The sequence below is a fragment of the Leptidea sinapis genome, chromosome 19, assembly GCF_905404315.1.
Source record: "Leptidea sinapis chromosome 19, ilLepSina1.1, whole genome shotgun sequence".
NCBI classification, from domain to species: Eukaryota; Metazoa; Arthropoda; class Insecta; order Lepidoptera; family Pieridae; genus Leptidea; species Leptidea sinapis.
Window position 1 is genome coordinate 3,081,371 of NC_066283.1, and position 16,760 is coordinate 3,098,130.

A 16,760-nucleotide genomic window follows, 5' to 3' on the forward strand; every position below is an offset into this window, starting at 1 on the left:
GTACCCATATCGTATCGTCCTAGATACACCGCACAAAAGCTCTGTGAAAGGCTGGACCACTTCTACCGCATTTATGACGGGGAGTGTTCCGAAGAACTGTTTCACCTGATTCCTGCCGCCGAATTCCACTTTTGCACGACACGCCACAAGTTAGGATATCATCCCCACCATCTGGATGTGTGGCGGTCCTCCACAGTGCGGTTTTCAAGGAGCTTTCTTCCACGTATTACAAAGCTGTGGAATGAGCTTCCTTGTGCGTTGTTTCCGGGAAGATACGACATGGGTACCTTCAAAAAAAGCGCGTGCACCTTCCTTAAATGCCGGCAACGCTCTTGTGATTCCTCTGGTGTTGCAAGAGAATGTGGGCAGCGGTGATCACTTAACACCAGGTGACCCGTACGCTCCTTCGTCCTCTTTTTCCATAAAAAAGCAAGCACGTGGTTTTGTATGCGGAAATAAGTTCCTTGAAAATCGCATTGCATTTGTTGCGAATAGCACCATCTATCGACAGTAAGGCAAATGTGTAAGTCAGATTAATATCGTTTGTTTTTAAATATTTGGTTTATTAATAGTTCTAAAATTTTGGATATGCTACCACTACCACAAAGGTTGTTTATGTCGTAGGTATATTGTCAAAGCCGTGATATTACAATAATTAAACGGTAGATTGTCAATCGTCCCCATTTCTTACAGGTCTGGTTTTAGTGACAATCATAATGTCAATAATCAAGTGCTTCTATAACGCTTCTATAACAATTAAAATATTATAATTTATGTTTAATGTATACAAATATTTTATATTCAAATTTGGAAACGCTTTATTAAAATTATACTCATAATTTTCACCGCGCGTTTTGTTCGAAATTTCTTGCCTCGCACAGCCACTTTGTGGAATCAACTACCGGCAGCGGTCTTCCCGAACAGATACGACTTAGGGACCTTCAAGAAAAAAGCATACTCCCACCTTAAAGGCCGGCAACGCATTTCTTGACACACCTGTTGTTGCGGATGTCCATGGGCGGTTGCCTCACCTCTCCCCATCCCGTGAGCCTCTTGCCCATTTGCCCCCTCTCATATAAAAAAAAATCATTATTATTAATCCCTTTTATATTATTTTTATTTTTTAGTTATATTTGTTTTGCTGTGTCAAACAAGTTAAACTTCTTACGCGCACGAATGTTAACACTTTTATAAAGTTAGTTAAAGTTAACATTACACTTATTTCAATGGAGAGAACTATGCTCGGAGTTTCCCTACGAGATCGAATCAGGAATGAGGAGATCCGTAGGAAATTCCAACGTCACCAATATAACTGAAATGAATGCGAAACTGAATTGACAGTGGGCAGGGTACATAATTCGACGGACAGATCGCCGGTGGGGCAGTAAAGGTAGGCCTCCCACAAGATGGGCCGATGGTCTTGGTCAAGATCGCCGAAATACGTTAGATGAGGTCAGCGCAGGACCTTTGGGAGAGATTTTAGTCCAGTAGTGGACATCTTCCGGCTGATAATGATGATGAACACTAATTTCTTGTCACCAGGCTGAAGCTGTACTATCGATGGTAGACGTGCTGGTGAAAGATCAACCTGACCAGCCGAGTGGAGAGCCTGATCCTGAGGACTTTATGGAGGAGCAGGGGTTACTCGCAAGGTAACAGCCACCATACACTTAGAATGTACAAAATACAAAAACAAAATCATTTATTTCGCACTTTTCATGTACAAATTAACATTTTATACTGACCCCCACTAGGCGTTGCGTGTCTCATGGGGGAAATAGTAGAATTCACAGACAATAAAGATATACAAGCGGCTAGTGACAACAAGATGATTACTAAAATTTTACTAATCATATAAAGAAATAAACTAATAGTAATAACTATAGAAGTATTAATTGTGTGTATATGTAGGTGAATGTGTGTGTATTGTGTGTATGTATTTTTTAGGATTGTACCTTAAGAAGATTTTCAGTTTCCATATAGGATAGTTGTATTAAAAATTTTGATAGAAGCTCTTTAGCCTTGTAGATGGAGTGTTCTTTAAATTTACATAGCTGGACCAGTTTATTTTAAATCCGGGGGTACAAAAAGGTTGGAAAGCGACATGCAAATGCAGTTTTGACAGTAGTAACAAGCAATTTGTAAACTCAGTTTTAAAGCAATGTATTGTACTGTTTTGAGTTCAGAGCTGTTTTGTGGACATGCATCGCCACTCTTATCAGGTACAGCTTTCGAACGCTGAGTACCTGAGCGTCGCTGTACAAATCATTCGTTGGGTATCTAATCGGTTTCCTCAAAGCGACTTTTACCATAGCTCTTTACACTCTTTCCAATTTTATGAAGTTGGTGGAATTTTTACCTCCCCAGGTTAGAATGCAGTAATTTATGATTGATTGTCCGAGAGCTAAATAGATGCTTTTTAATAATGAAATCTCAGCGGACTCTCGAAGCAATTTAATGGTGTATACCAATTTTCGTGAACGAGTTGAGACAGCAGCAACGTGATCTCTGAAACTTAATGTTTCGTCTGCGACTATTCCAAGATATCTCATTGCGTTAACTCTTTTAATGTGGTCACAAGTGCATTTTTGAGCTCGACGTCTTGTACAGTTTGTACTGTCAATTTTAAGATTCTGCTGTTGGCTTGGTGATCAAGCAGAAGTCTTATAAATATAATAGCGTAAAGACAATATAGGCCTATGTCCAGCAGTGGACATCTTCCGCCTGATGATGATAGACAATCTGACAACCCGATGATAATGCGTGATCAATTTTGATTTGGCAATTTTTACGTTAAATTCAAATTCAAATATTTTTATTCAAAAGGATGGACATCACTTATTGGAAGTCAAAAACAACCACCCATTCCAAAACGAATGCCTCAGACTTGAGCAGAATGGGCGCAAAAAACTCAGCGGTTTTTTTTTCATCAAAACAATATGTTTACAAAGTAATATTCTACAATTAAACTTATTATTTAATAGCTCGAGGGCGGTCGCCCTTTCCATTCCCAATCTGTGGTATCATTAAGAAAGTCATTTATGTTATAGTAACCTTTACCACACAAACGTTTTTTAACAAATTCTTTTGAATAGCGTAATACTTTTGTTTTGAACATTTTCTGGAATCTTGTTGTAAAAGCATATACATCGCCCCACAAGAGACCTACTAATAAATTTTTGCGTTAGTGTAGGGACGAGTAAAAAAAGAAGGACTCCGTGTCACCATACATAACAGTGGAGCACCATAACAAGCCGGTAAACGAGTAAATATATAGCCCCACGATCACACATTTACACTAATACAAGCCGATCGGCCGCCATTATGAGATTTGCCATCGTCTGACAGATCAGTTTGCGTCGTATTAAAATATTTTAAAAATGCCGTCATGCGTTGTGAAAAAGTGTAAAAACGATACTATAAAAGTATTTGTGGCCATATATGACTATTTAAGCGAGAAAAATTTGTGTAAGTGATATCCCTCGTAACCGCACACACACTAGCATTAAGGTGCTTCACTTGCTAATATCACGGCGTGGAGTCCTTCTTTTTTTACTCGTCCGTGTGTTAGTGGTTAAATAATCAAAATACTAAGGAGTGCATTCCAAGCGTGGTCGAAACTGTACAAAGCGAATCGTTTTAATAAAGGTATTGTCAAACATGAATGCGAACCGAAGCGGAGACGTCAAAGTTCAAAGTAGGCACAACAAACCGAAAGCGAAGAGTTGCGGGACAGTATTGTGTAAGCATTATTGTGTTTCGGTCTGAAGGGCGCCATAGCTAGTGAAATTACTGGGAAAATGAGACTTAACGTCATGTAATGTTACGAGTTATCAAGAATCTTGAGCGGCACTGCATTTTAATGGGCAGGGTGTATCAAATACCACCAGCTGAACGTGCTGCTCGTCTCGTCCCTTATTTTCATAAAAAAATGCTTTGTAAATAAACACAAGCGTCGCGCTTCGCTCATGCTTCGCTTCTCGCATTCGCTCTCTGTTTGACATCGTGCATCAGGGGTGCTCAACCTTGAACTGCTGGCGGTCTCCCTCAAAATTGTTAGACTACGATCTATCGACTCTGAGAGGCTTCAAGTAGGAATGTGTGATAATTTATACGTCTAGATCAGAGGTGCTCAACCTTGAACTGCTGGCGATCTACCTCAAAATTGTTAGACTACGATCAATCGACTCTGAGAGGCTTCAAGTAGGAATGTGTGATAATTTATACGTCTAGATCAGAGGTGCTCAACCTTGAACTGCTGGCGATCTCCCTCAAAATTGTTAGACTACGATCAATCGACTCTGAGAGGCTTCAAGTAGGAATGTGTGATAATTTATACGTCTAGATCAGAGGTGCTCAACCTTGAACTGCTGGCGATCTCCCTCAAAATTGTTAGACTACGATCAATCGACTCTGAGAGGCTTCAAGTAGGAATGTGTGATAATTTATACGTCTAGATCAGAGGTGCTCAACCTTGAACTGCTGGCGATCTCCCTCAAAATTGTTAGACTACGATTAATCGACTCTGAGAGGCTTCAAGTAGGAATGTGTGATAATTTATACGTCTAGATCAGAGGTGCTCAACCTTGAACTGCTGGCGATCTCCCTCAAAATTGTTAGACTACGATCAATCGACTCTGAGAGGCTTCAAGTAGGAATGTGTGATAATTTATACGTCTAGATCAGAGGTGCTCAACCTTGAACTGCTGGCGATCTACCTCAAAATTGTTAGACTACGATCAATCGACTCTGAGAGGCTTCAAGTATGTGTCATAATTTATACGTCCAGATCAGGTGTGCTCAACCTTGAACTGCTGGCGATCTACCTCAAAATTGTTAGACTACGATCAATCGACTCTGAGAGGCTTCAAGTATGTGTCATAATTAATTATACGTCCAGATCAGGGGTGCTCAACCTTGGACTGCTGGCGATCTCCCTCAAAAATTGTTAGACTACGATCGATCGACTCTGAGAGGCTTCAATGTATGTGTGATGAAGGATTGTCATCTAGGTAGATTGTCACGATGACATAGATATTAGTTTTGGTCACAATAATATTCATTTTTTTAGTGAAGGTAAGCGCAGGTCTGATCTAAAATGTCAATGAAAAAACTCAATATTATTCAAAATTGCGAGTTTATTGGCTCTTACAAAACAAATGAGTTCAAGTGTCTAAACTTAACTAAAGAGCGACTTTGGATGTTCAACCTGCATGACACTGCATGTCCTGAGCATACTTTTTATAAGATGGTACGTAATTACCGATTTTGTTTACCTAAAAGAAAATCTGTGAATAGTTCTATATCGGAATTTTTCTCCAGACCGACCTGTCGATCGCGATCGACCGCTTGAGCACCCCTGGTCTAGATAGTCTCTTGCTCTTAGACAACCGATGAAAACAGGCCAGGAATATTAGTTTAGTGTGCGTGACAAGCTACGTCTTGCACTCGCGATCTGTATGACACTGTGCTAGTGTGCGTGCATTGCTCAAAATAGAGTTTAACTCAAAAAGTTCTGTCCACCAAGTTGGTTAATTAGTTTCTAGTTAATAAAACTTTAGGTAAATGTAAATAAATCGAGGATTGTTCTAATTCATCTATGAATCACGCATAAAATTAAAGAGAGCCCTCAGTATTTTAATTTTCTTTTAAAAATAACAATAATCGTAACTAGAATTAGATTAATTAATTAGATTGTATAAAAATACGCAATTATTTTTATACTTTTTAGTGCATATTATATATCTATTGTTTTGGAATAGTGTTGTTGAAGTCGGTTTATTTTTGTTAAAATTTTTATTATATCATAATCATCATCATATTCTGTTTTCTGTTTTCGTCAATTAAATTATCTTACATATTAGGATGGCTCCGCGGACCACTTGGGATACTTGCAGGGACCACCAGTGCTCGGTGGACTACCGGTTATGAACGAATGATGTAGATCATAGTTTCTCAACCTTATTTTGCTCACCGCCCACTTTGAGAATTTGTTTTTTTCTAGAGTATTCTTTTGCCTTTTTAGACTATATTTTTTAATCTACCCACGCCCCATGAATGCCCCCTAATTTTCTCTAGGTCTTCTACTGCCCCCCCCCGAAAGTCTCAAACGCCCACAAGGGCGCGTTATCGCCCACGTTGAGAACCTATGATCTAGACTAGATCTAAGTGTTAACGTTAAATTTAACTTTAATTACAACAGCCAATGTAATGCAACCTAGCCTTATTGTATATTGTTGACAGACTGATTCATCACTTCAAGTCGGACGTCGCGCAGCAACAGTATCAGATATTGAACGCGACGCGAAAAGCTCTTCAGAGCGGCGGCGCGAAACGCATCCAACACACCTTACCGCCGGTCGTCTTCAAAGCGTACCAACTGGCTTTTGCGTACAAGGACCTCAAGGAGGAGGTATGTGTCGACGCCAGGTTTCCTATCGTCGACTGGATTTAATTTAATTTAATTATTATATCCAGCCATACACCTAAACCTATCAAACAATTATTTACTCAATTTACCCACTCTGTCAATACTTCATCCTTCATCTATCTGTCAAATACAACATTCATTCATTCATTCTAATCTACTTCAACTAGTTGCATACGACACCTGAACTACACAAGAAACCATAAAGATAATTGTAATCCTGTTAAGACAGACGATTATACATCTTTTTTTTTATGGAATAGGAGGACAGACGAGCGTACGGGTCACCTGTTGTTAAGTGATCACCGCCGCCCACAATCTCTTGCAACACCAGAGGAATCACAGGAGCGTTGCCGGCCTTTATAATAAATAATATCTTTAAGAAGATATCAATCTTTCTTTTGTTCATCGCGAACAGTATGTATATTTTATGCCTTACGGTATTTATTAACTTATGTGCAATTAAATTTGTTACCAAAATTTATGAACGATGCGGGACTCGAACTCGCCACCTCTCGCGTTCCGTGTGAGCACTCTTCCACTGAGCCAAGAAATTGACTCGATCTGTCGCTCTTTCAAATCTAAACAATTTGTTATTTTTTTATAGTGATACACTTTTAAATTTAATTTGTTATGTTTTTAAAGTGATAACCCTCACTTCTAGGATTAATACACAAATAAAATTTGAAAAACAATAAAAGTTCAAATAAAATTTTGCATACAAGATTTTATAAAGAGACCTCACTCGAACGGTTAGCTCAGTTGTTTAGAGCACCAGCACGGACCGCCGGAGGACGTGGGTTCGAGTCCCGCATCGTTCATAAAATTTTGTTGTTTTTCAAATTTTACTTTTAAATTTTAATATTAGCAATGGCACTAGTCTTCTAATTCTATATTATATAATAATATATTATATAATAATATATTATATACTCTTTTTAATATACACTATTTACTTTTATGATTATATTGTATCGAGTAAATCATGTCGTTATTCTGTTTAAAGGACTCGATGTGGGAGAAGAAATGCCAGAAGCTATTCCAGTTTTGTCATCAGACGATCAGCCTGCTGGTGAAAGCGGAACTGGCTGAACTGCCATTAAGGTGATCATTTATATTCTACTAGTGGTGACCAGGCAAACATTGTTTTGAAATATAAACTAAGTTTAAGTTGATCATTTATATTCTACTAGTGGTGAACAGGCAAACATTGTTTTGAAATATAAACTAAGTTTAAGTTGATCATTTATAATCTACTAGTGGTGAACAGGCAAACATTGTTTTGAAATATAAACTAAGTTTAAGTTGATCATTTATAATCTACTAGTGGTGAACAGGCAAACATTGTTTTGAAATATAAACTAAGTTTAAGTTGATCATTTATATTCTACTAGTGGTGAACAGGCAAACATTGTTTTGAAATATAAACTAAGTTTAAGTTGATCATTTATATTCTACTAGTGGTGAACAGGCAAACATTGTTTTGAAATATAAACTAAGTTTAAGTTGATCATTTATAATCTACTAGTGGTGAACAGGCAAACATTGTTTTGAAATATAAACTAAGTTTAAGTTGATCATTTATATTCTACTAGTGGTGAACAGGCAAACATTGTTTTGAAATATAAACTAAGTTTAAGTTGATCATTTATATTCTACTAGTGGTGAACAGGCAAACATTGTTTTGAAATATAAACTAAGTTTAAGTTGATCATTTATAATCTACTAGTGGTGAACAGGCAAACATTGTTTTGAAATATAAACTAAGTTTAAGTTGATCATTTATAATCTACTAGTGGTGAACAGGCAAACATTGTTTTGCTATATGAATTAAATAACCCGCGCCCGCTATGTTGTTATATTGTTTGTCATTGTCAGAATTATTTGTATATCGCCTGCACACTAAAGTAAAAGAACCTGGCCTGTTTTCATCGGTTGTCTAGCAGCAAGAGGCCCTCTTTAGAGCCCTATCTAGACGTATAAATTGTAATGTATCACGCTTGGTCACGGGTGAAACAACTGTTTATTTATTTATATATATATTTATTTATTGGAAAACAAACAGCTTAAGTTATATACACATTGTAACACATAATTCATATTACACAAGCCAACAAAGTTTCCACTTAAATATAAACAAAGTAGGAGTGAATATAATACAAAATATAAACATAAGGCGAAAAAAGTACACAAAAATACAAATGAAACAAAATTTATCAAATTTATCGGTTGGACATATTTTAAGGATGTTTAAGATATTCTTTAATTTTTTTAGTAAAATTTCTATAGCTGCTATGAAAAATGTCTAAGTGACTATAATTATTATTATAAGTGTTGCATGCTCTTATAATAAAAGAATTGCTACTATAATTAGTTCTACGAGCAGGGATATAGAATGTATCTATAGAACGTGTATGTTTTGGATAATTAAGTTCTTCAGTAAGTAGGATTACACTCGAGGCGTCCGCTCCCAACCGATGGCCAATTAGAACTGCATTTCGCGTTGTGTTGTGCATTTTTTTATATAACATTTAATGTCATTGTCATTATCATGACAGTGACAATGATTGTAAACCACTGAACTGTATAAATACCACTGGACAAGCTGTTCCTTAGTTTGGACAGCAAGTTTTTTGTGCCTATTTGAAGCGCCACTCGTGAGCGTCCAGAGAACTAATTTTGACGTAAGATACAAATGGCTGCGAGGGAAGCGTACAGTACAATGTAGTATTTTTGCATATTGAATTAATTTCGTTGGTCTTCCGTGTTATTTATACTCCAGCGGGCCTACCATGAACTCTTATTGCGATTAATTGACAACCTAAAATGAACTGCTTTGCTATTTCGTACCACGACGTTATCTAATTTAGGTTGACGTCAAATCGACTGATTAAATCGCAATGATGTCAATTGAATGTAAAAAATCGGAAGATCGAAAAAAAAATGTACTCTTTGCTCCTGCCAAATCAAACATCAATGGAGGTGAGTTCATAACTTGTTATTTTTACGAAAACACCTAAGAAAACATTTAATTTGTAATTCAAAGAACTATATTTATTTATATTACTATTATTTAATAAGTAATTTTAAAATGTATTTTTAATATTTTCTACCCAAAAAAATCGGTAAAATCACATCGTTTAGGTTTCGAAACGCAACGCATATGGTTCGAGTAAGAGAGACAAACTTATGCAACGACTGTAGAGCGTCATCTCTTTCTCGCACCGCGGACCACAGACAAATTTATTTCGTTCATTCTTCATAAGCGATCCAAACGCCATTCAGAAAAAGACACTTCATGGTACGAATTTTAGCGATTCAGTTTAGGTACCTAACCTAAACTGAACTGCATCGGAATCGCATCGCTTATTAAAAGTTGATGGTAGGCCCTCGGGAATCAACGTAATAAAGCATACATTTTTTTTGTAAATAGTTTCCCACTATCCATCGATGTTTGCTGAGGTTGTCATCACTAGTTTTAGTACCGCAGACTCTCGCTACATGGCCAACAGCGCCAAAATGGCGACTATCAAACAGGCACAAAAGCACATTGACAGCCGCCACTCCAGTGGTAAATAGTAGAGGTCAGTGTTGTGAACACATATTTAATTCAGACTAGAAGTGAAGGCACTACATTACTCGACAACATCAACACAGTGAAAATTATCATAGTGAAATACTGTGTGTACAATGTGTCTAACCAATAGAAACTTAGAAAAAATTAAAGTTTGTCAGAGAGGAATTGAGACAAGTTATATGGGGCTAAGACTAAGAGACAAAATAATACTATCACAATAAGAAAGAAAATCAAAACAAAAGATGTAGCCTTATCTTTTCTTCGTTTAAAATGGAAATGGGCTGGACATATTATACAAAGAACAGAAGACGAAAGATAGTCCAAAGTAGTAACGAACTGGTAACCTATAAATAGGAAAAGAAATCAAGGCAGGCCTAATAAGAGATGGAGCGATGACATAGTAGAAACAGCAGGAAAGATGTGGACAAGAATTGTAAGAGACAGGAACGAGTGGAAATTAATGGAGGAGGATCTTCCCGCTAAACGCGGTCCTTATGTCGTAAAAAATAACTAATAATACTTACAAAATAGGTAATTTTATTTAAAACAGTGAAATACTAATAAATAGAATTTATAAGTAAATACCTATTCAAATTATTCAAAGTTCTACAGCTTCCCCCTGTTTCTACTTGATAGATTGTATTTGCAAGGCGCGCTGGCCATCAGCGAGCTTGGGTTCGCGAACCACGAGCCGATAGCCTACGAGTACATGTCACAGGCGTTCTCGCTGTACGAGGACGAAATATCGGACAGCAAGGCGCAGTTGGCCGCTATCACACTCATCATATCCACCTTCGAGCAGATTAATTGTTTCGGTGAGTGGTCACGAGATATTTCCTTATTTTATTTATTATATACAGACACTTTATCACATAATATTACATTATATTTGGTCCCTATACTAGGCGTAGCCTGTTCTGTAGGCAACCAATTTACATCCTAAGGTTAACAATATGAACCGAAAGGTCAAAAAGTGCACTCCGTATATGTGTGTGTGTGTGTGTGTCTCTGGGTGTGTGTGTATATCAATCAATCAAATTCTTTATTTGCGTATAAACATGGTATGTTTCGTTGGTATAATCTTACAGTTTCACATGTTGCGCCAGGCTTAACTAGGCATGCAAATTAATTTAATACAGTAAATAGTATAAGATAAATAACGCTTAACAAGATTAGATGATATATGTCTACATGTCATAAACAATGAATATTAATTATCATAATACTAAAAAATAATACAGAATTACAGACTCACGCAATAATAAAATAATAACAGACTAACATAATAATAATAAATATTGTCTAATTAATTATTAACAAAACGTTTCACATTTTATGTTTTGACATTACTCGCGTTCAGAAATTCATTTATCGTATAAAATAGTCGCTCACTTTACCAGTGTTTAAGTTTTTTCTTAAAAATATACAAATAGATACTTCGAACTTGGAATATACGAGCGTGGCATAATTTGATTTAGTGTTTACTAGAGATAACAGATGGCGCTAAACTTCATAATGAAAACTATGTCAAATACTATCTTGACTCTTTTTCAACCGCAGTCCCCCTCAAAATGTGATCTTGAAAGGGCACAAAACGGCGGGGTAGGGTAAATTAAGGGACGAGACGAGCAGGACGTTCAGTTGCCTTGAAGCAGTAATGTGTAAGCATTATTGTGTTTCGCCTTGAAGGGCGACGTAGCTTGTGAAATTACTGGGCAAATGAAACTTAACATTGTATGTCTCAAGGTGACGAGCGCAAATGTAGTGTTGCTCAGAATTTTTGGGTTTCACAAGAATCCTAAGCGTTACTGCATTGTAATGGGCAGGGCGTATCAATTACCATCAACTGAACGTCCTGCTCGTCGCCGTTGTGATACCCATAATCTAGCCGTCATATTTTGCAAAGAAGCCTCCCACTGGTAATATCGTATATGGTTCGAACGGAATATCAATGACATAATACTTGTCAATGTGATTTAAAAATATGAAACATTAGTAAAAACATTCATATTACGTGGAATCGTCTTGCGAGCTCGCTTCGCCATTGCTATGGACTCCAGTAGATCGTGGGGTTTCATATTTTAAAAAGGCATACTATGCTGATGTTCAGAGCAATTGTTCAGGTTACGTCAAAATGCCTTTATTCATTTACGATGTGTGTGGATCGATGCATCTATTGTACTCAATTAACTCTTGTGTTTTTACTTAGTTATTTTTTTTTGTGACTGTACGGTACAATGGCCGTACAATGCAACTCAACTGCAGCATTGCATTATTTATATTAAATTTATACAAATGATTTAAGTTTTATTTAGTGTTAATTCCGCCAATATTTGTCTTTAAAACAATTTGACACGTGTTTCGCCTCTACACGAGGCATCGTGTATATCTAGAGTCTCTTGCCAGATTTTGGCGAGACAACACTTCCTGAGGCGAAACACGTGTCGAATTGTTTTAAAGACAAATATTGGCGGAATTAGCAGTAAAGAAAACTTAAATCATTTGTATAATTATGGATTTCCGCAAAGTAACGCCTATTTCAATAAATTTTCTATATTAAATTTATTATTACAGTTTTATTTTAACACTAGCTGACCCGGCAAACGTTGTTTTGCCATATAAAGTATAATTCACGCGATAGTTTTATAAGTAATAAAATATTGCCTATATTATAGCCTGTACATAATTTTGTTCTATTGTCAATAGTTTTTGCAGCACACGCAAAAATAGGTTTTCGATTTTACATCTTGTGTTACAAAATAGCAATTTTATTACGGATCCCTAATTTTGAAAAAAAAAAAACATAGCCTATAGCCTTCCTCAATAAATGGACTACCCAACACTGAAAGAATCATTCAAATCGGACCAGTAGTACCAGAGATTAGCGCGTTCAAACAAACAAACAAACACTGCAGCTTTATAATATGAGTATAGATTAATTAGTGTATAATTTCGTCGTCACAACCCCCAACTCGTGTAAGGGATTGAGTATTTGACGTTTAAGCATCATCCATTTGGCCGCATACAACGAAGAGTGGCTCGAATCATCGACGATCAAGTCATCTCCGATCGGCTTGATACTTTGGCGTTGCGTAGAGATGTGGGTTCTCTCTGCATCTTCTACAATCTACCGCATTTACCACGTGGAGTGCTCAGAGGAGCTGTTCGGGTTGATTTCAGCGGCCGAATTCCACCACCGGACATGACGTGCAAAGTACCACGCGCATCACGTTGACGTCTGGCATTCCAAAACCGCGCGTTTTGCAAGAAATTTCTTGCCTCGCACAGCCACTTTGTGGAATCAATTACCGGCTGCGGTTTTACCGAAAACGTACCACTTAGGGACCTTCTAGAAAAAAGCATACTTCCACCTTAAAGGCCGGCAACGCATTTCTTGACACACCTGTTGTTGCGGATGTCCATGGGCGGTTGCCTCACCTCTCCCCATCCCGTGAGCCTGTTGGACGTTTGCGCCCTCTTATATAAAAAAAATGTTTTTGTTACATTGCTTTACATTAATAGCAATTGCAATGATTTGTAGAACGATGAAGCTGTAAATGGTGATCTAGAAGAGTGGCAACGAGTTTCTTGCCACTTCTTCTCATTAAAGCTCAACCTTTTGCGTCGCTGACTGGCATTAAAGTCGCGCGTTTTATTTTTCAAATTTGACATTATATGTACAGGTGCCGAGAACGCAGAACCTTTACGTACACAATGCGCACTTGCGGCCAGCAAACTTCTCAAGAAGCCGGACCAGTCGCGCGCCGTAGCTCTGTGCGCTCATCTCTTCTGGAAGCCGCCAAAAGACGGGAAACAGGTACTGTGACTGAAGCGTCCTTTTCTCACACTTTTTTTTTATAGAATTTTGTCAATATTCATCAGCATCGTCATATCAGCTGGAAGACGTGCACTGCTTGACAAAGATCGCTACCCTCATCACACCACAGCACCACTCTACTCTCACACCCATCTCCTACTCCAGTGGGTATCGTAAGAGGCGACTAAGGGATACATAGGACGGAGGATGCTGCTGCATCCTTCCGAGAAGCATCAACATATACTGCAATCGCCAACTCGCCTGCCAATCGTGGCAATTATGTATAGCAAAACCTCACCAAAATGATATAATGATAATAGCTATATTGCTAAAATCTATATTGCTATTGATAAATTCCTTTTTTTAATGAAAATAAGGGACGAGACTAGCAGGACGTTCAGCTGATGGTATTTGATACGCCCTACCCTTAACAATGCAGTGCCGCTCAGGATTCTTGAAAAACCCAATAGTTCTGAGCGGTAATCTGAGACATAAGATGTTACGTCTCATTTGCCCAGTAATTTCACTAGCTACGCCCTTCAGACCGAACCACAGTAATGTTTACACATTACTGCTTCGCGGCAAAAACAGGCGCCGTTGTGGTACCCATAATCTAGCCGGCATCCTGTGCAAAGCAGCCTCCCACTGGTATACTCCTCCTGCTCATTAAGAGAAAAATAAAGAAATAAACATTCATCCTAATATATTCTTGGCAATGTTATGTGTGTTCAAAAGCATATTAGCGAGTTTTCTAGAAACTGTGATAATCATTATTTTAACACCGAGAATAAACATTAACTTTTTACTACCCGATTAAGTCGAGTTAGTAAGTCTTTTGTTGGGTGATCTATATGCTTTTACAATCTAACAAAACGCGCATAATCTGAATGAACAATTTTATAAATTAGTTGATTATACTGACAATAGATAGTTTATTTTTCATATTTTTTATTGGAAAATCCATTATTCTAGAATATCTGTATATTTTTAAAGTCGTGGCTTTTAAAACTTTAATTGGAAAGAGCGTTAAATTTGATGTCTAATTAGGGAAGTTATTCCGACAAAAGAACATCTTTGAGATATTGTTATTATTTTTTCGCGCGTTTTAATTTTCCTCTCTGTGGCTCCATCTAACGGTTTGAAATGTACTAAAAAAACAGCCGTTTTCAAGTTAAATAAAGAATCTTACGCTTAGGTTGTGGATGGCAGTATTCATATTAATTTATGTTTCATCCAATCTTTGATTTCACCACTTCTTGTAGCATACCACCCATTCGAAGAGATGTGCTTTTCAGTAGATAATAGAGCTGATAAACCAGTTTTTTTTAAGTAACGGTGTACAAAATATCTTTCTAGTGGCCACTAAATGAGGCTTCTCGGGCGCTAGAGTGCCTGAAGAAGGCGGCGAGGGTCGCTCAACAGTGCATGGACGGCGGTGTTCAGGCGCAACTGCTGGCTGAACTACTGGGCCGTTATGCTCTACTGCGGGAGAGAGGCAACCCTGCGCTCACCGCCAATCTCATCGAAGCGGTAACTATCACGCACGACCGTACATGCACGCGGCAACGTACACGCACGGACCAACGTACACGCACGCACCAACGTACATGCACGCACCAACGTACACGCACGCACCAACGTACACGCACGGACCAACGTACACGCACGCACCAACGTACATGCACGCACCAACGTACATGCATGCGGCAACGTACACGTACGCACCAACGTACACGCATGCACCAACGTACACGCACGGACCAACGTACACGCACGCACCAACGTACACACACGGACCAACGTACACGCACGCACCAACGTACACGCACGCACCAACGTACATGCACGCACCAACGTACACGCACGGACCAACGTACACGCACGCACCAACGTACATGCACGCACCAACGTACACGCATGCGGCGACGTACACGCACGCACCAACGTACACGCATGCACCAACGTACACGCACACAGATGTACACGCAAAATGGCATACGATAGATTCAGTTACCTGATAACTGTACTTGCTTTCACGCACAAACAAATTATGGAATGATCTTCTTTTCTCAGTGTTTCAGAATGATACGACATGGTGACGTTAAAATTATGCATTAAAAGCGCACAAACCTGCGTAAAAGGCCGCAAATAATCCTGTGATTCTTCTAGTGTTGCAAGAGAGTGTAATCACTTAACCTCGTCTGTCCTCTTCCATAAAAGAAATATCTGGTGATAATCTCAATTTGTTACCTCCATGTATTCCTGTGAAGGACATGGAAGCTATCCTAGACATATTTCCTTTATTCTAAATAACATACACGGTTAACTTCAAGTCAAACAACTTTTACTAATATATAATGCACTAAGCGGAATCTTAAAAATAATAATTCATATTGAGTTTAAATTTTGTTTAGATAATACAAAAGATTCGCGAGGAGCTGGCAAACCTTGACCAGTGCGAAGAGTTGGAGCGGACCACGAGGCATTTCCACAACACGCTGCAGCATCTCAAGAATAGAGCGGACGGCAGCGACCCCGGGGTGGCTGGCGACAGTCTGGGGCTCTCATAGGTGTGACCACTACACGGTAGTACGGTACGGCTGGATCTGTGTCTGTGTGTCATTTATCACGGGGAGTGTTCCGAACAGCTGTTTAACCTGATTCCTGCCGCCGAATTCCACCTTCATATCATCCCCACCATCTGGATGTGTGGCGGTCCTCCACAGTGCGGTTTTAAAGGAACTTTCTTCCACGTACTACAAAGCTGTGAAATGAGCTTCCTTGTGCGGTGTTTCCGGGACGATACGACATGGGTACCTTCAAAAGCAGCGCGTACACCGTCCTTAAAGGCCGGCAACGCTCCTGTGATTTCTCTGGTGTTGCAAGAGAATGTGGGCGGCGGTGATCACTTAACACCAGGTGACCCGTACGCTCGTTTG

The 16,760-nt window shown here is 38.6% G+C and overlaps 1 protein-coding gene across 2 annotated transcripts in view; it reads left to right on the forward strand.

Annotated features, from left to right (window-relative positions):
- LOC126969887 (vacuolar protein sorting-associated protein 35) overlaps positions 1–16,760 on the forward strand; it is a 35,530-nt gene that overhangs the window by 16,446 nt on the left and 2,324 nt on the right. Inside the window, exons 11-17 of one of the 2 annotated variants that reach the window (XM_050815488.1) lie at positions 1,543–1,652; positions 6,244–6,412; positions 7,434–7,531; positions 10,641–10,819; positions 13,688–13,821; positions 15,178–15,351; positions 16,236–16,415. In XM_050815488.1, the coding sequence (XP_050671445.1) occupies positions 1,543–1,652; positions 6,244–6,412; positions 7,434–7,531; positions 10,641–10,819; positions 13,688–13,821; positions 15,178–15,351; positions 16,236–16,391 (1,020 nt within the window). In that variant the 3' untranslated portion in view covers positions 16,392–16,415. The remainder of the gene's footprint in view (positions 1–1,542; positions 1,653–6,243; positions 6,413–7,433; positions 7,532–10,640; positions 10,820–13,687; positions 13,822–15,177; positions 15,352–16,235; positions 16,416–16,760) is intronic. The other variant, XM_050815487.1, reaches the window with a different exon arrangement.